The 21,165-nt window shown below is 39.5% G+C and overlaps 1 protein-coding gene across 7 annotated transcripts in view; it reads right to left on the bottom strand.

The window, feature by feature from the left end:
• Positions 1-21,165, bottom strand: part of PTPRM (protein tyrosine phosphatase receptor type M) — a 490,017-nt gene that overhangs the window by 34,620 nt on the left and 434,232 nt on the right. For all 7 annotated transcript variants that reach the window (XM_072152202.1, XM_072152207.1, XM_072152203.1 and 4 more), the window contains one exon: positions 5,140-5,237. In XM_072152202.1, the coding sequence (XP_072008303.1) occupies positions 5,140-5,237 (98 nt within the window). The remainder of the gene's footprint in view (positions 1-5,139; positions 5,238-21,165) is intronic.

Below are 21,165 nucleotides of genomic sequence, written 5' to 3'. Positions count from 1 at the left end.
TTGGCCTTCAAACCTATTACACAGGGGATTGGACCTATTCAAAATTGCAAGTATCAGCTGGAATTACTCTAATACCCTTTAATACTCTTTTAATGGAAATGTCCATTGGCAATTCAGTGGCTTCTGGTAACTATGGCACAGCAATGATTGTTTTGAAACTTTTTTTATTCTTTTTCATTGCTCCTTTAGTAGACCAAGCAATAATCATTAAAACCACTGGGGAAATGATTGCTACACTGAAATTCAGATATGCCTGACTACCATCCTGGCTTTTTATCATCCCTATAAGGTAACAGCATTTTTTTTACTTTCAACCTCTTTATGTCATCAGTCGAAAAAGTGTCTTCAAATATGACAAAAAGCCATAACCCTGCACTTTTTCTCATCTAGTCTCTTCAGTTTGTCACAATAGATCCAGTAGGATAAAACAGCATAATATGGATCCACAGAGAAAAAGAATACCCTGCATGAATGACAAGGCAAAGATCAATACTGTGTGAGGCACTTCATTCACAAGACTTTACTAATGTGTTTACTCCTTGGAGTATAAGCCTCTTGTATGAATGAAATCATTTTATCACCCGTTATCAGCTCTGTGCAGGGCAAACTAATAATATCTGGAAATGCCTGGAAGGCTCCATTTTCAGTTTTTAATAAACAGTCACAGTTTAATGAGGTCTTTTCAAATCTGACTTAACATGTTTAGAAATCATTAGCTTAAATTACCAGCGCAAAAGTCTCCTGTGGGAGCCATACAGATTGCACTGCATGCCGCTGGGTGGGTGAATCAGCGGAAAAGTACAAAAGACGTTTATGTCTCTATATACAAACAAAAATGAACATTAATAAAACAAAGTTTACAAGATATAAGCAAATTTCAAATCACACGTGGGAGTGAGGGGGAAGTGGTTAAAAAAAGAATGCGCTTTGGTAAAAAATTCAGAGCAGAAAACTATGATCTGAATGCCAAAGGTCCCATGTGACATACAGGTGAGAAGTAAGTGTCACATCGCTTGCCAAGAATACATCTGTGTATACACCAGGGTAACAGGTAGCCTTTCACCGTTGCCCTTGCCAAGTGGAGAAACAATAAACGCTCACGGACATCAACCCTTACTTAGCCAAGGTATGCATTGCGCTTTGAGAGTGCAGGAACAAAGATGATCTGTAAATGGGATTTCACACAATGCAGGCAGGCGGCGAGAGAAAATGAAGCTCAGAAATCAATTGAAATCATTATGCAGATTTAAAGACTGATAGCTCCAGTATGAGATGGGAAGCAGCTTCCAGCACAATTATCAGGAGACATATCTGTTTTCATTGCTTCGCTATTACATTGCACTGGAGCAACGTACTTTAACTTCTTCAATAGCCTGAAGACACAAAGGTGTAATCAGAAAATTAAAGTGTTTTTCTTTGTGTACAAGAAACTGCTCCTGAGCGGAACTTACTGCAAAAGAAACAGACTCAGAAGTGAACTAGTTTACACATTAGTTTTACTTCTCTCCCCTGTATAAATGCAAACAGATGTAAGGAACATAGTCACACACTTATCGGTAATATCTTCTATGTTGCCCTATGACATGTTTCCACTCCATCATTTTGTCAAAGGCTAATTGTTGCCAGGGAATGGCTACCCTTAGATAACCAAAAGAAATACCCACTAATACCCAATAATGCCAAATATATCACAAACTTTAATACAAAAATACTATATATATACAATATAATACTTAAAAGTACTATATTTGATAGAAAGTTTAAAAGAATCCTATTACAAAAAAATATTGGTACAAATAAACTAATAGAAGATGCTGTAGTACTTCATAAAAAGATCTGTACCAAAATACTGTATATAAAAATGACCAATATCCAATTCATTTAAAGGAAACCTACCACTGCTCACATGATAAAATCATGCGAGCAGACAACCTGGTAGGCTATTTAATACTGATGCCGGCACATACTTTAGTTAGGCACGGCGATCGTTAGTTTAGATAAAAAAATGTTTTACTTGCATATGAAAATATTCCTCCGGTGCTACCCCTACGTCATCTTCGGAAGGGAGATGCCTTCCGATCTTTAATTATTCACGCCTCCTTCATTGTAGCCGTTTCCTTCGGGTGCCGAGAGCCGTGACGTCACCAAGCTCTCGGCACCTATCGCTGTCTGGCTGTGTGAGAGTTAGTATCTGCGCATGCGCGATAGGTGCCGAGAGCTTGGTGACGTCACGGCTCTCGGCACCCGAAGGAAACGGCTACAATGAAGGAGGCGTGAATAATTAAAGATCGGAAGGCATCTCCCTTCTGAAGATGACGTAGGGGTAGCACCGGAGGAATATTTTCATATGCAAGTAAAACATTTTTTAATCTAAACTAACGATTGCCGTGCCTAACTAAAGTATGTGCCGGCATCAGTATTAAATAGCCTACCAGGTGGTCTGCTCGCATGATTTTATCATGCGAGCAGTGGTAGGTTTCCTTTAATACCAACCACACACCATAAATGAATAGCCTAGCACAATGCTCTTCTCCAGATTAGAGCATCTGTACTATGACATAAATTAGTAAAAATTTGGCAAATATATTGCTCAAAAAATAAAGGGAACACTTACATAATACATCCTAGATCTGAATGAATTAAATATTCTCATTGAATACTTTGTTCTGTACAAAGTTAAATGTGCTGACAACAAAATCACAAAAAAATCCTCAATGGAAATCAAATTTATTAACCATTGGTGGCCTAGATGTGGAGTCACCCACTAGAGGCTGATCCAACTATGATGTTATGTCCGTAAAACAAGGCAAAATGAGGCTCAGTATTGTGTGTGGCCTCCACATGCCTGTCCGACCTCTCTACAATGCCTCAGCATGCTCCTGATGAGGTTGCAAATGGTCTCCTGAGGGATCCCCTTCCAGACCTGGACTAAAGTATCCAACTAAAGGAGCCAACTCCTGGACAGTCTGTCCTGCGCGACCCTCCAAAGAACTGCCAACTCACACCATTACTGACCCACTGCCAAACTGCTCATGCTGAAGGATGTTGCAGGCAGAAGAGAAGATAGCTCTCTACTGTATTTCCAGACCCGTCATGTCTGTCACATGTGCTCAGTATGAACCTGCTTTCATCTGTGAAAACCACCGGGCACCAGTGGCGAATTTGCCAAACCTGGTGTTATCTGGCAAATGCCAAGCATCCTGCACAGCGTTGGGCTGTGTGCACAACCCCCATCTGTGGACGTCGGTCCCTCATGCCATCCTCATGGAGTTGGGTGCTAACCGTTTGTGCAGACACATTTGTGCCCTTTTTGCAGGGCTCTGGCAGTGCTCCTCCTTTTCCTTCTTGCACAATTGCGGAGGTAGCAGCTGGGTTGTTGCCCTCCTATGGCCTCCTCCACGTCTCCTGGTCTACTGGACTCTCTCCTGGTAGCACTTCCAGCCTCTGGACACTACACTTACATGGAGCCTTGGGCAAAATTGGATATAGGGGCCCCCAATAATGATTGACTGTTTGTCACATTCTAAAATTTAGAAGGTGTTATAAGAAGTGGTAAAGCACTGAGCATTCACAATGCCATAACATATTATTGTGGTTTAACAAGAGTGTAGGTTCAGACACTGCATTAATGTGGTGCAGAGACCAGGCTTTAATAACCAGGGGTAAACCAATAAGGGAGCTAAATCTAATTCCACCTTGCACTGTAATAATCCTTAGTTAGGCTACCTGCAAAAGACTGCAAGCCACGGCTATATGTGTGGGATATCACTGAAATACATGGGGTCTGGTGCTGGCCATTGAAACAACGGCAAGCACAAGGATCAGTAAGAGAGAAGATGAGTCATCAGAATGAGGAGGTGTCTGAAGGCATTGCTAGCAGCGGTTTAGTGCTGCGAAACTTGTAACTACCCATAGTTGGTGCAGTGTGATCAGCCAGACTAAGGGGACCCTCCAGAGGTTTAAGGCCTTGGGCAATTGCCAGGTTTGCTCACCCTGCAACAGCTTTTACGGAAAGTCCATGTTTCGCTTCTTCTTTCTGCTCCTCTGACAATGTCTCAGATGAGACAAGTGGAAAAGCTCCTTCCCCTTCAACTGGGTTAATGTATGGTGCTATAGTGGGGTTGTCCGATTTGTGAAGGAACACCACCTGGAAGGACTTCTGATTTCTGACCAACGAATGCAAGGATTTGCCATCCAGGGTGGCTTGCCTCTCTGGTCACATGTGCAACTTGTATAAAATCTGGTCCGGCCCCCGGTGGGTGCTCCAATAAGAAAGAAATTCAGATACTCTTTGCCATACAACACCATGATGTGCCCTTCTGTGTTTTGGGGGCTATTTTGGGGCTATCCAGGAAGACAGTAGCAATATGAACTGTTTTAAGTATGTTTTCTGGCTTGCCAGGAAGAGGGTGTTCATTCTGGATTGTCACAGGCTAGTGCATAGCTCACTTTTGGACTGCAACAACTGAGACAGCCAGGGCATTGACTACAAAGAGGAGGGTGAAACTCTTCCCTCCTTGTTCTATCTGTATTTAAACAAAGCTTTAGGTCTGTGACTTGCCTCCATATCCCCTTGTTCCTACTCCCATTTCTACATCACTTGTTTTTAATGCTTTACATTTTTTACATGTTTTGATTGATGTATGCACAGTGCCTGTACTATGAGCCTGTACTATGGGGAATGATAAAGCATGCTCTATCTTTTCCCTGTGTACGTGGAACCATACTGCCGTTGGATCCCCATAGCCATCTATGGGGACATATATTCGGCTGTATAGTTCCCTATGACAGCAGTGTTAATGGGGCCTAAGAGCAAAACAGTTTTAGCTGTTCATGGTAACCGATTAGAGCTCAGCTTATTTTTTTCCACAGCATTAAAGCTGAGCTCTTGTTGCTCTTGAGCTCTATTGTTTGGCATGAGCAACTAGAACAGTTCTTCTCTTGGACAGTTTTGATTAATTGGCTCCCAGTTTCCCTTGTTTAGAAGGGCTTTTGTTAATATGTAATAACATAAAATAATTAGAATGAAGAATGACCAATATTGATGCATCTAGCTCACATCAAATAAATATCAAATGTTGTACCTTTCAGAAATTATACAAAATATTAAATTCTATAAAAGATATAAACATCGCTTACCCTGCCAACTTCTACTAGATTGGTCACCATGACTATGCTGGCGGTATTTTCATGCCACACCATCCTCCAGAAATCATACACTGTTTCCTGCATTGGGCCTGTACAGGTATATAAAAAAGGAACAAAAAGTCAGAAAGAAAAAAGTGGAAAGAATGTTTCTTAATACATGATGCCACAAAATGTATAAGGTAGAGAGAATACTAAAGGAGAAGAGATTCATGACTAGCATTCACAGTGTTACCAGGTATTGTTATTCCTCGCTATTACCCTGGTTGCAGTTTTCTTTTTGTGTTCCCAAAAGATGTTCTATTAATAAAGGCAAGATAAAAGCTACGACAATGCAGATTGTACTTCTTCCTAATTTACCCACTTACAAGATCTTATCTATCGCTGTAAATAATTATTTTCCCTCAAGAGTTTAGGAGATGAAGGCACGCAACATGTCTCACAAACAAGGAGGTCCATATGAATTATGACAGCTGGAAAATTCTAAGAGATGCACTTCTTATTCCTACAGCTTTGCAGCTATTATGGCCATTGTGTACCGTAAATAGATAACAGCGGTCCATCTATTCACAGTATGGTCTAATATACAGAATTCTAGCAAGAGCAGTGCCTATGGACCTTTTTGTATTTTGGGCACCAGGTCCAAACATCAAAGGAAAAAAGTGGATCAGGACCTTCATTTGATACAAAGCAAGTTTGCCTCTATTACCATAAACATAATGCAAGCAAATAACACACAAGTAAATAAGACACACATCCTACTTAAAAAAATAAAAATATTCCAAAACCACTATTTATTACTCTAGTTGTTTTTCTTTTTGTTACAAAATCCTCTATATACCTCTAATCCTCTCTAAAGTGCTATACACTTTGTATTTACTTTAATAGTATATTATCAAAGTTTGTGAGATGGTCGTGTATTGGAAGGATTAGTAGCCTATGCTTTAGAAATACCATATGTTGACAACTACCAATTTTTCAGAAGTCACAACCCATCCAAATCAAATTTCTTATCTATCCCCTGGGTATGTGATATAATTGGGGCCCCCATTTCTGCCCAGGGCGTGGCTTTTCTGCACTACAGGACAGGTTTGATAGAAAACATTACAATGTTAGACAGAAAAAGGGGGGTTGTCATAAATGAAGTAAATAGATGTAAGGTTATGCCCTTGGGCTGAGGAAATACAAAGAATGTTTTAAAGAGTCAATTACTTGTTAAATCTGTAGCAGAATTAGACTTGGGGGTATTGGTGGATGGTAAACTTCATTTAGTGACCAGAGCCAGGCAACTGCTAATGGGATGTATTTAGCGAGGCCTAGGTTATTATGAGAAGGACATACAGTAGTTCTGCCCTTATACAATTCACAGGTCAGACCACATATGGAATATTGTGCACAACTTTGGTGACCAGTGTATACAAAAGACATAGCTGAACCGAAACAGTTGCATAGGAGAGCAACCAAGATTATTAAGGGAATGGTGATACTGCAATGTAATGACAGATTACTTCATAACTTGGGGTCATTCAAAGTATAAAGAATACAGCTAAGGCTAGACCTCATTACAATATATATATATATATATATATATATATATATATATATATATATATGTGAATGCTACTCCTAGAGGAGAGCAGTGGGACCCTTTGCCGCAGGATGTTGCTATGGATGAGACTCTGCAGATGTTTGAGAGAAGCCTTGATGCCTTTCTAGAAAAAGGTTATGGGAACAGATGATTATGTTAAAGGAAAATTACCATCAAAATCAAGCATGATAAACCAGGGGCACATATACTCATAGATCTAGGCACTCTGACTGTGGTAATCTTCTTAAATTTGTTATTCATGGCATCCTTTCTTCTAACATCAACTTTTTAAATTATGCTAATGAGCCAAAAAGGCTTTGGGAGTGTTAACAGAGCCCATTTCTGCTGTAGCTTCACAGGCTGTTTCACTGTCTCTCCCCTGCTCTTCCAGCACTTCCTCCTCCCTCTGTCTGATGTTACCTCACTTCAACAGAAGAGTTTTCAGATAAAAAAAATCAGATAGATAAATAGTTAGATAGATGATAACCATCTTCTCCTAGGGCAGTGGTGGCAAACCTGTGGCGCGGGTGTCAGAGGTGGCACTCAGAGCCCTTTCTGTGGGCACCCAGGCCTTCACCCCAACACAGAGTTTGCCAGATTGGACTCAAGGCTTTCTCCTGTGATCCAGTACAGCCCAGGAAGTGCCACGCTCAGCGCTATTTTAAAGCGACACATCCTTAGCTGCCAGGACTACAGGAGGAGCGAGAAGGTGTGGATAGAGATGGTTTGTCATTGGAGCTCCTGCTCTGGGTCCCCTGATCCTTCCTCTTCAGGGGACCCTGAAGGGAATCTACAATCCAAATTGCTCCATAATCTTTCTCTTGTATTGGTGAATTCAGGATCCCAATGCAATTGAAACCTGTGATACAGCAGGGATCAATAAGTTACTGCTTAAATTGTCATGTTGGCACTTTGCGACACATAAGTGGGTTAAGGTTGTAGCTTGGGCACTCTGTCTCCAAAAGGTCCGCCATCACTGTCCTAGGGCATTCAACCAAGGGGTATAAAGGAGCAATACATCCTCTGCCCACAAAAATCCACATGCAGGGGCCCCCTTTAGGAAAGGCACAATTTTCCGCAACCTAACATCGGCCGTGGGTGAAAGTTATGTTGGGATACTCTGATGCCTTCACAATCTCACCCCATATGACAGTCAGTTCCAACCTTAAAGGCGATTCTTCCCAGCGAATGGCCCGTTTGGAACATAATTCTATTCAAAAGCTTTATCTTCTTTCACATTGATGAATTTCAAATTGTAGCCTGACATTTTAATAAATGAATTTAGCACCACTTGTCTTGGGCATAAATTAAAATGCAATGAAGCCTGGAGGGCAGAGAGGGATTTACAGCTAGTTGTGCCAGCATGTAGATTGTGAAGAGCCGCACACAAACGTCCACAAATCACAGCCCAATAAATATGACTATTCACAGCATGTGGTTCAGTTTATTAATTTTACCTTATTTTATGTCATTAAACACATATATTTGTCTTATTTTTACAAATGTAATGAGAATCATGTGCATAAGCCCCCACCAGCTCATAGGAACACTAAACCTTCAATTGAATTATGCAAGAATCAGGAGATAATCCTGGCTCCACTGTTTGTCATTATGCAGCATGTTTTCCATGTTTCTTAAATAAATATTCTTGTAAAAACGCTATAGAGAACACAGGCCTTGCTCTTTACCACGTCAGCCAGCACATAGAGGAAAGGTTTATGAAGTAGCCAGTTGTCTTATAGACAGATACAGGACTGTGAAGGGGAGGTGGCATGACCTCTAGGAAAGATATAGAATGTTTATTAATTTTAAAAATTCAATCGATGTTTAGAGAAGTGAAAACCTGCAAAAATATTTTCTAAATTTTTTTGTGATGCCAATAGAATATTTCATTAATACAATGTATTCTGATACACCATACAGAGGCAAATACAATGCCTGTCATAGCAGCCTGTGTTTGTATACAAAGGTCGGCGGTGACATTACAACCATAGCCACGCATATGCTTTAGCCTGAACCTCCTACAGTGGACACATAGAAGTGGTCGGGACGGCACCTGTGGCCTTTGTACACATGGAGAGGCACAGCAATGTTATTATAAGTGGTCTCAGGGTATGTTAGCCTTTTATACTGCTCAGTCTTTTAAACCAACAAAGGAAGGTGATGATAAGAGGGGCCAAACTGGACCAGAGATAAGCACAGATTTTGACTGGTCTGTCACAATCAGAAAACATTATCAGGGTAAGTAGACTATCCTAATAGGGTCAACCATGCAGTATTTACCTGGTTAGGTTTCTTTAAAGCCTCTGTGACCATGAAGTGACCCAACGTCAGCAGGACTCAGGACCTCCTGTGACATCTCGTGTCCTGCTGCCTTGTGGCAGATGAAGAGGGTTATGCAGTGATTGCTGCAGATGCTTTTGGCAAGCCCCTCAAACCACTGCTATTGGAGTGCTTATGACGGAGGGGATGTGCAGACAGTAAAGCCTCCATCCACCAAGCCATCCTGTGTCCACATGAACTGCCAATCCTGGCAGCTTTTCAAAGCTGGGTATATGTGTGACCCTATTAGGCTTTTGTACCCTGGTAAAGTTTTCTGATAGTGGTTATCCCATTAAATATTAGTTCTTTTTTTTACAATTCAATCCCTTCAGCGTAAATTAAACTGAGGTTGAACATACAGTATCTGCAGATTACATGAACAATAAAATGCTTGAACTAAAGGAAGCCCATCTGCTGCATTCAGACAGTAACTGGCGGGTGTTAAATAGTTAGTCCTTTAGTTCCTGTGATAGGAACTGTTTGAATTCTAGATTCTGAATTTAGCTTGGTACATAACTTACTACAGTAGGAAAAAACTCTTTTTTCTAAAGGTCAAAGAGAAGAATATACAATTTGAAGAAGAGGTGCCTGCAATCCTACTATAAATGCTGCAGCAGATGAACATTTTCCATTAGTAAATTTTTTTGTGCATTTTCGCACCTTTCTTTTATGATGACAATGTAAGGTATGAACTAAAGCCCATGACAACTAACTTATGCTTGTGCAAAGCTATTTCACAGTTGACAACACTTGCACATTGTTGTCGAGCAGGTGACCTGCATTTCCCATTCCTCCATCTGCCCTTTCATCATTTTTACTTTCATAAACCGTTACCATTGCATTACATATACTTGCACCCTCCCAAATCCCCGCTTCAGTGCTGCTGTCTGTCAACCTTTGACCGAGATAAGTCTTTCTTCAGTGAACACGGAGCAGGTTCTTCCCTGAGCCACAAACAAACCCAAGCAGTTTACCATCTGTTAATTTAATAAAATAGTGCAGTTTCAGGTATTCAGGTCAGTGAAAAAGATTACATTTTTTTTCTACATGCGAACACGAAATAATGGTCTGCAGATCCATGTGCAATTGTTGGGTCATGAACCTTGGAGTCTCCTGCTTATTCCTCAATATGTGGTTTTAACTGTAAGAGATACCTTTTAGCAGATCCTTTCCTCAGCAGACTAGAATTCATTTACTTCATTCATTCATACTATCTATATCTCCACAATGACTGTGGTGCTCCCTGACGTGGAGCTTCTTTGTGGAAGTACTATCAATTTTGTTCTTTTCATCTTTACATCTAACCATCCGGTCCGCTCACTTACTTCTTTGTAACAATTGAGCCGCTTCCTTCTGGTATTTAATAGCTATTATTAAACATGGCTCATCTTCACACGCTGTCCAACAACTTTTCCTGACAATGAGCAATCTGTACAGATACTGCAGCTGACTAAACAGAGTCAACCTCTAAAAACCTCCTCGCTCTAGGGATCAGGCTTCCCAAGAACGTGATTATTGTATCTTACCTGCTGATCCTGGTACCACACAAGCTCATTAGCCCATTGTCTACATTAACTAGTCTGGGTCATGTCTACATGGTTTTATTTAATTAAACCTTACAAAACACAGCTGTCCGCAGAAATCCTTGTAGATATATAGACGTTATATTGTATGTCCCTTGCAGGAAATAGAAGATGTTATGTGGAAATGAATGTTATAAGTATAGTGCACGATAGCCAGGAATGAACCAGTTGAATTGAAATTAAGGAGATTTCATTCATACTGTGAACACACACATAATTATTGCAGGATTCATTTTATTCAACTTATACAAGTAATAAGTTACCAGCAAACTGCTACATACGATGTTACTATAAAGTCGCTACACTACACTAGAAATAAGCTGTGTGCTATATAACAAACAATAAAGAGATACACTTTCTAAAAGAAAGACAGTCCAAAGTTAGCCTAGACAGTATTAGACCACACCAGGTTTTCAGGCTTAGTAAATATGTTGATATTTCAGACTTTAAAGAGAACCTGTCAGCACGATTTGGGACACAAAAACACCCACCGGATCTTATGGATCTAAACCACCAATCCATAAGATCTGGTAGGTGGTTTTGAGTCCCAAACCACCCAAACTGCCCCTACAAGATGGTATAAAGAAAAAAAAAATTATACTTACTTTCCTCCCAAGCCCCTGACACTTACGCATTGCGACTAATGAAGTTGGCTTAGCGTACCCCAGCTTCACTGCGCAAGAACCGTAGTGAAAGCCAAGATACTATGTGAGAGGAGACCCTCGTGCGAGACCTGCTGATGTGAGTCCAATGTGCCTCATCAGATTCCAATCCAGTTCAGTACAAATGTTGCTTTTTTGCAGCCACTCACAGCTATATACCAGTCAATTTGGGACCGTAAATCATAGGTTTATACTGACGCGTAGATGGTTTAGGGTCCCAAAGTGACCTGACAGGTCCTCTATAAGTCCTCTTATTAGTTGGCCTAGTACTACAGTACATGGTGTCACAACTTAAGCTACACCCACTTTATGTGAGGCCAAACCACTTTCCTAATATATCACACGCCTTCTGTACTGGTCGTAAAAGTCTCAAGTATCTATAACACTAAGAAAGTGTGGAGGGCAGAATGTTGTTGTGAGGCAAACACTTTGGCAATAAAAGGATGCGCCCTACTGTCAAATGTCCAAAGGAGAAATGATGATTTATAATTAAATGCAACTTATTTTAACACAGGAACTCAGCACCAATTGTGTTTATTTCTTTTCTTGCTCAAAGGTATCCATAGTATCCATAGGTATCACATCACTGTGATACTGTGGTTTGATACATTTTAAGACCGATCGATCTTTACATTGCACTACTACACTATAAAAAAAATATTACCTCATAACCTTGAGTATAAGCCAAGTTTTCAGCACAATTTTTGTATTGAAAAAGCCCCACTCAGCTTATACGTATATAAAAGAAATATACCTAGTACTTACCTACAGTTCTACCCGCAGCTCCTCTTCCCTTTATTGATTCCTGTGTTACAGCGTAGGGTAGAGATGGGTCTATGCACTCTACCAATGCACACACTATGAGGCGGCGGTGTCACCATCTGATGACATCATAGTGTGTGCGCAGGCAGAGTGCATGGATCTGTCTCTACCTGTTACACAGGAAGCCAAGAGGTAAGAGGAGTTGTGGTGAGCACGGGTGGTAAGTAATACGTAATAACAACACGCTGGCATTTCATTATAAGGGGTCTGCTGGGTATCTCATTACTGGGCGAGGTAGCTGGGTGTTTCATTAGTGAGTGAGGCTGTAGGGCATTTCATTAGTTTGAGAGGCTGCTGGGCATTACATTCGTGAGAGGAGACTGCTGGATATTTTATTTGTGGGTGAGTTTGCTGGGCATTTAATTAGTTTGAGGAGGCTGCAGGGTATTTCATTGCTGGGGGACTTTGCATTGCATTCTATTAGTAGGAAAGGATGTTGGGCATTTTATTCATGAGGGGTGGCTGCTGGACAATTCTTTTGTGTGGTGGTGGCTGCTGGGCATTCCATTAGTGAGGGTAGGCTACTGGGTATTTAAATAGTGAGGAGAGGCTTATGCAGATTTCATTAGTTAGAGAAGGCTGCTGTGCATTCCATGAGTAGGGGAAGACTGCTGGCCATTTCATTACTAGGGGCAGGCTTCTGGGCATTTCATTTGTTAGGGGAGGCTGCTGGGGATCTCATTAATGAGGGGAGTCTTGTGGGCATTCCATTAGCTGGGGAGGCTGCTGGGCATTTAATTAGTGAGGAAAGGCTGCTGGGCATTTCATTAGTGTGACCAATGCATTTCCCACCCTAGGCTTATACTCAAATCAATAAGTGTTCACAGTTTTTTGTGGTAGAAATGAAGTGCCTCAGTTTATATTCGGTCAGTTTATAAATGAGAATATATGATAGTTATCCGACCACATATGCTCACCTTCACACTATGTGGCAGTTTTATTCTGCTTAAAGTCATTTAATTTCAAGTGGTGCATACATGAGGAGTAACACCATTTCCGAATATTATGGGGGAGTTTTTTATGTATTCCATAATAATACCTTTGAAATTGTATTATTTCAAGACATATCAGTACTTCTATATTTTAAGTAAATGCACTACATTTCCTCTCCCCCCTCTATACCATATCTTTAGAATTTTCTGTTCTATTTGTTCAGTTTATTTGTATGCTGATTGCAGATGATTCATCAAATGACCATCAGTGCTATCAAAAGCTTGAATACAATGCTCATTTGTACCTGCAGTAATGATATGGCAAAGGTTACCAGAGTTTTAGTACTCGATAATAAGGCAAATATTGATCTGCTTAATGTGTCACATTTTCTACCGGCACTTAGCATCATTTAAATGCCTCACAGGAACAAATGCTTCACATTGCAATTTTCGGAGTGCCACAGTTTCAGTGAATGTAGTGATGAGGAATGACATTGTTATAATATTACTTTTTCTCCTATGTGAATATTTTTAGTTGGGACATTATATTTATATTCATAGATTTATATTTTTGTTGTAGGAATTTACGTATGCTATATTCCGGTAAGCAGTGTATATATAAAGAAGAAATACTAGAAAGTATTAAAGAATTTATTTGGTTACAGCACAGGGTACAATGACAATTTAGGCATGTTTCCGATTTACAGTAGAACTTAAGATTGTTTGTTTCATTTCTTCTTTTCTATTAACAGATTCTGGTCTTTATCTATACCTGGCGTCTACATTTTCCATTGAACAATATGGGAGGAGAACTACAAAAGCACTCACAATGAATAGTGAATGATTTATACTTTTCCTTACATGGACACAGACGTTTATTATATTAAGTAATATAGCAGAGTATAGCAAGAAACAATATAGAAAAATAACCAATAAACTATTACCCACAAAAGCCAGATATAGGTTTCATTTCACAAATGCATTCTAATAATCAAATTCTAAATTTTATTACTGTCAATGAGAGAAAAAGACCATTAGTAGATTATAGTTCATGTACGGTAATGAAAATTCTAAACATGGAAAAAATGTATCACGTTGGTCACAAGATGAATATGCTATACTGCTTCACCTAAGTTGCTGCTATTTTGACCTTTAGGCTTAAAGAAGACCTGTCACCAGAATTTTACTACCCTGATAAACAATGCCTATTGATAAAGGGTTACAAGTCCTCACCATATCACCTAATTAGCTGCCAGTGATACACTGTACCTTAATCAAGACATTTTCTGATATGTAAATTAGCTTTCCTGACTCATGTCTGGTGTCTGTGTTCTTCTCTTTCCCAGGCTGCCAGTGAACCATGCCCCTTATTCTGACTGACAGCAGTGTGTCTTTTCAAATCACCATAGAGGCTGCTGTGATTTCATGTGATCACATACATGTGATACAGTTTACTAATGTTGGGAGGCTAAAGGACCTGTGATGACGTCACTCTGGTCACATGACATGAACTGCTGAATAGTAAGGAGGCATAAGGTATAAGGAGTAGATGGGAGGGGCTGGCTGAGCAGCAGGCCTGGTTCTCTCTGACACTGGAAAACATTTACATGGCCATGTGGGAAGAGGAATTCTTGTTTTCTGATAACAACCCGTTCTTATCTCATATACTATGGTATGGCAGGTACAGGGGGTCCCCTACTTAAGGACACCCGACTTACAGACAACCCATAGTTACAGAAAGACCCCTCTGACCTCTGGTGAAGCTTTTTGAATGCTTTACTATAGTCCCAGATTGCAATGATCAGCTGTAAGGTGTCTGTAATGAAGCTTTATTGATAATCCTTGGTCCCAATACAGCAAAAAATGTTTAAACTCCAATTGTCACTGGGGCCAAATTTTTTATGTCTGGATCTACAAATATAAAATATACAGTCTCGACTTACATACAAATTCAACTTAAGAACAAACCTTCGGACCCTATCTTGTACGTAACCCAGGGACTGTCTGTATATCGACGACTGCCTCCTTGTCTGGCGTGGCAACACGAAGGCAATCGTCGATTTTCTGTCATATCTCAACACCAACGATTTTAATTTGACATTTACTTACGAACATAAACTTCCATTCCTTTTCTAGACATTCACCTACAGGGAGACATCAACTCGGATAGAATACATATTCAATTATTTAGGAAACCCACATTTGGAAATACCACACTCAGAGCCGACAGTTGCTATCCTGCAAAAAACGTACCCATTGGGGAATATGTGAGAGCAAAAAGGGCTTCAACAAGTGACGTAGCCTACACAACTGAATGTGTGAACATAACCAACCGTTTACAGAAAAGAGGCTATAGCACTAGACTATGCAACAGAGCCCGCAACATAACAAATTCAAGAAGCAGAGCTCATTATTTATAATATAATGAGGGCAACCATAAAAAACAGGACATTAGCACCAGACAACCAGTATGCACTACTCAGTATAGTGTGGACTATAAGGAAGTGACACGCATCATCATCAGGTACTCACCTATTTTGAACCGCAATATCACACTTGCCCAGATTTTACAAAATGGGATTCAGTGTGTATCTACCAGAGCGCCTACTCTAGGTAACATAGTCTCTCCTAATTGATTCCAAAGAGAAAGGTCCAAAAGTAACTGGTTAAAATTTCATGGGAGTGTGTGCTGTGGAGGCATAAGATGTAATATTTGCCACTACATGCACAAAACCTCTCAATTTATATCTTGTGCTAACAATTCCTTGTTCCATATTAAAAAACATCTCAATTGTGAGTCCACATACGTCATATATTTAATTACGTGCACCAAATGTAATCTACTGTATGTAGGATGTACTATCCGAAAACTTAAAACACGTATAGCAGAACATATCAACGGTGCCAATCCAAATTGTCATAATAGCACACGTAATGTGACTGGGGCTTCCAGACACTTTCGGGACACACATAGTGGCTCTATACAAAATATGACTGTCATCGCTATGGAACATATAAAATATAACACACGAGGTGGGGATCGAGAGAAACAACTGCATATGCGTTAAGCATATTGGATAATGCGCTAAGACACACGATTCCCCAAAGGTATGAATCACAAAAATAGTCTGATGAACATTTATTAAATGCTTATTCATCACTAATTCTGTTTTTTGACTTTCATATATCTGCAGTCATATAATGCTGATGTGTTCCACTGTGTCCTTAAGTCCAAGTTACGATTCTATATGTCCCATTTATTTCATTCCAATTGCTGTCTTTTTTCACATCATGATGCTATTTAACTTTATAAATGTTACCATATTGTTATGTTTGTACTACATTGTATTTACATACATACACTGATCACATGATCGGACCTTTGCAACTCCGTTTGTCTTAACACATCTCTGTTGCCAGGTTACAACCTGTTTACATCAGTTTCCCTTCCGGGTCTCCAAATGGGGTTTTCACTATTGGACCTGTGGGATCACCTATGGGATCTGTGTCTTCTACCTCAATCTTTACCTCACTACACACCTGTTACGAATTTTGTGGGAAGGTCTCCACTTCCTGCTGCCTTTTAAACACACTCACTTCCATTCACCTTTAGGTATGACTAAGGACTAGCATAATGTTTTGTCCGAAACGCGTTACCCCATGCATTTTAGAGTGATGTTCTTTTGCTTTTTTATGTATCACTGAACTTAATAAACTTCTGCTGAACTTTTTTACCTTTTAACAGTGCGGACAGAGTGGATATATTTTTTCTTTTTGTCTAAATATAATGTACAATTTTAGCTAAAAGATGGGTGTCAGTTAGTTAATAGATCTCTATAAGAACCTGTCACTAGCTGTATATGTGAAAGTGTGGTAACAGGTTCCCTTTAATGGAGACTGACTCAAAGAAATGTATAGAAAACCCTAGCTGTCTCAGCATGTAACTACTCTTCACGCCAAAGCATGAACTCTGGTGTGGCCACTGTTACCTATGATATGTAGTTACAACTATATTTCTCACAGATATTATCATCTATGTTCTCCTCTGTTGTTGTCTCTCTTTTTCTGTAGCATTTGGGCTAGTCTCCACCTCCCGGGAGACTCATGATAGCTTATTTGTTCTGTTTTGTCCCTATTAAAATACATATGTGGTGCATCTTTATGAGGACATGTGCAACCTTTGGAAATGGACTTGTATATTGGTCCGGGCCTATGGACCGCACACATTGCACAGGATGGGATTTATACAAAAATCTGACGCAAGGACTCTCGGTCTGCCATCCGAACTTCGGCATGTCCATTGACATGGGCTGTACGTGCTAAGCAATTAACTGTTATTTTAGACACAAAAAAGTTGCCAAACGCTGAAAAGACCAACCATTAGACTTTCATAAACTCTTGCATATGCATATATTTTACTGCTTCCGTAATTTAGAAGAGGCACAGCCTGAATATGTCAGCACAATTCTCGCTGCCACACAATAATACCCTTTACAATAAAGACGTAATTGATATTTTAGGCAACAGTTATCATTTCAAGAGCATGTACATTAGTGAATGCATTGTTATATTTGAGCTCTCCTGGCATCTATGCTAATGAAACCACGAAAAACAGACGTTTCAAGAGCTAAGGTGAGCTCAGATATTTGCATCAGAATTAGAGGAATAAATTCACATGAATGGAACCTGATTACAAATCAAAACATATTTTTTTAACGATGAGGAGAAGGAAATATTCATGTTTCTTTTATAAAGAATCCTGTCATTTACTTTCTGACAAAGTTAACCTCGTCCTTTTCTGCAGGAAACCTACTCACATTCACCTATGTCTACCTCTCCTTGCTCTCATGACATTTATATGGTAATATAATCTGCTAAAGATTCTCAAATATATTTTACAGTGATTGCACATTTTTCAGATACATAGCTCAGTTTCCTGAATGGAATACATTATTGTGAGATGTTGTGAATGGTAGTCCATAAATTCTATGCTGAGATTTTAGTGTCTGCACAGAAGTGCCATGTATGTCTGCAGTCACACCCTTAAAGGGGAACCTGTCACCTCCCGTCTCCATAACAAACCCCCAGTATTACCTTATCCAGTGGTGTATTTGTGTCTGATGCATCTTTGTTGAAAAAAACTACTTTTATTCCCCTTTTTCCCAGGTAAGATAAAGTCATGGGGGCGTGGAGCTCAACCATAAAGTCAAGCTCTCTCCTCCTCCACATGGCCATTTTACATTGAAAACCAGCTCCTTCTCACTCCAGGTTACCCTTTGCTCCTTCAACAAAACTTTGTCATGTGTGGTGTGCAGAAAGATTAATGAGATTTATAAATTTGAAGAGATGGTGCATTCGAAAACTGAATCAAGTATCTACAAATATGGTCACCTTAGTTATCATTTAGGTCCAAAAAATCACCTTGACTCATCCAAATCCTCCACCAAGATACTCTAGAGCAATAGAGACTTTGGCTCCTAACTACTTGATAATTTATCATAGGTAACATAGGCCAGATAGCCCAGACAGCCACACTAACAACTCTTGAAGTAGATACTGCATTAAAGTGCACTTCAATAAAATCATTGATTACAAGCACAGAAGAAATTTTTTTCCATTAATTTAGATGAGTAAAATCACTGCGCTTAGTCCACATGCCGTCTATATCTCTGTTTGATGAAAAATTTGCTACACTTTCTTTTCAAGCATCTTCACCTTAAGCATCTGATTTAAGTAAATTGACCAAGCATCTTGTATGACACATTACACAGATATCTAAACTGGTATAAAGTCTCTGCTCCTCTGAAACAGAGCCGTTCCGCTGCTATGTAATAGTTAAGTAACAGAATAAAAATGAAATGAAAACCTGGCCTTAAATAGCGCTATTGATACCTGTAATTGCCTGCCATTTGTCCTGCATGACCTTTTACTTAGAGTTATCACTTTTGATTACAGCATAACATTTGACAATTTTTGGTATTCTGTACAACCGTTACTGTCAATAGGCATAATCCCTTAATAAAATAAAATACAGGAAATAATACATTTCATTTCAACCACAATTTGGCACTACAAAAATGCAAAAAACTGTTTTAGCAGGTCTCCTAATGTTAGGATGTACAGCCTATGTCCAACCAGTGGAAAACTTGAAAAACATTCTACATTAATTATTTGTCTTTTCCCATCTAGGAGTTCCTACAATCTAAGTAGATTCATGTATGTTAAATCACATGATAACACTTTGTTGAAATTGTGTATTTATATGTATATGCAGTAAAACGCCTGCGATCAGTAACAATCAAGGTGAAGGTTGTCCTGGTAAAATGTTAATTCATTTTGTATCTTATACATTTGTATTAATTTAATTTAAGTGTATTAATTATATGTTAAAAAAAAGAAAAACCCAGGTAATGTAGTGATATATATAGAGATCTCTCAAATGAAATGGGCGTTCCGGTGCTCAGTCGGACCGCGTGCCACATTTAACATCCAAAGTCTGACAAAAATGTGTTACATGCCCCATGTTAGAAAAAAGTTGGTGCACTCTGTCAGGGCAGAGAAGGGAGTGCTAGATTCATGAAGAATGGGCACCACAATTCATGAAACTGGCGCTCCCTGCACACTACATAGGCAAACTGTGTGCAGTTTGAACTGTTTTTAGTAAATGTATAAATATATAAATGGGAAAGCCCTGGGAGATGTAGAAACAACATATATGGGCAGATTATGGTATTTCCCTGAAGACTGGCTCATGCTCTGCCACCAGACACATCTATACAATGGATTACCATAAATGACAGAATCCCGGTATTAAACTGTTCTGAGTATGAAAGTATTGCACCGTGATGTATCGTGCAACTCTAGTGCTGACAATTCAACAATTGACCCAATTCTATACTATGCTTGAACCGTATGTGAGTGCCCTTGGTGCACAGTACCGTAATGGGTTGCATTTACCTTGAACTGCCTAAAGTCGGGATGACACAGGATGTCACAGGAAGCCTTGAGTCCTGCTGGCAACAGGTCCAGGGCAAGCGTTAGGGGGCGGCATACTGAGCATTTCTCCAGAGACTCCTGTCCTTAAGGGCCCCCCTGCATGTGGACTTTTGTGGGCACTTTTTGAGAAACATCTATTTTTTTTATATATCTACCCATTTATCTACAATCTATGCATCTATACATCGATCTTTTGGCTTATATGTGTCTATAATTGTCAATACATTGCTATAGTATAAAAATGCACTATATATTACAGTCATGTCCTCCATATACAGATTCAATTTACTTCTATTACAATCTAGCACTCAAATATATCTGACAACACTCCAGCAGGCACACAACACTACAACTGTCTGCTCTGTTAAGGCCAGATTTGTTGTCTATTATAAACTGATTACTCTTGCCACATTTTGGCTGCCTACAATTATATTTGCTCATTAACACTTGATAGCTTGAATGCAGATGAAGAAGAGTATGAGAACAATTAAATCTCAATCATAATAATTCCACAGAGCTTTGAAGATGACTGCTCAAATGCTATTTCCCTGCAAAGACTAATTATCTCCTTTTGGCTTCTGAAGATTGCTAGAAGATGGATGTATGGCATTTCCAAAGTATTAACATCAAGTTAAACAAAGATATTTCATTATGAAATGTTTTCCTTTTTCTGGATGGAAATTAGGCTTCAGTCCAGAAATGAACATTGAGAAGGTTGTCAAAACCGGGCTGCCAAGAAACCCTAGACGCATACGATGGTATAAGATGTACAACACCATAAACCCACAGTAACACTATAAAAGTTATAACTTTTTATAAAGCAGAAGTATTAATATTTCACATAGGCTTTGTTCATATAGACATTGGTGGCTTCCAGCAAGGGGTCCATCAGCCAAATGGGTAAATGTGATAGAAAAAATTGCTATAGAATTCCATGGAAGTTAATGCTAGAAATACTCACCTCTGCTCCTCTTCATCTTGATCCTGGCACTGTCTGTCGCTTATCTTGACACGCCAGGATCACCTACAAGACAAACTTAAAATTAGTAGCACAGTGACAGTGGACAAGCTAATTTTGCACACCCCCGCACCTGAGAGGCGTCACGTCACATGAC

This window comes from Engystomops pustulosus, chromosome 5, assembly GCF_040894005.1.
Source record: "Engystomops pustulosus chromosome 5, aEngPut4.maternal, whole genome shotgun sequence".
In the NCBI taxonomy this organism is placed as follows: domain Eukaryota; kingdom Metazoa; phylum Chordata; class Amphibia; order Anura; family Leptodactylidae; genus Engystomops; species Engystomops pustulosus.
Note: the sequence above shows the minus strand (reverse complement) of the source record. Positions and strands in the feature narration are given on the sequence as shown.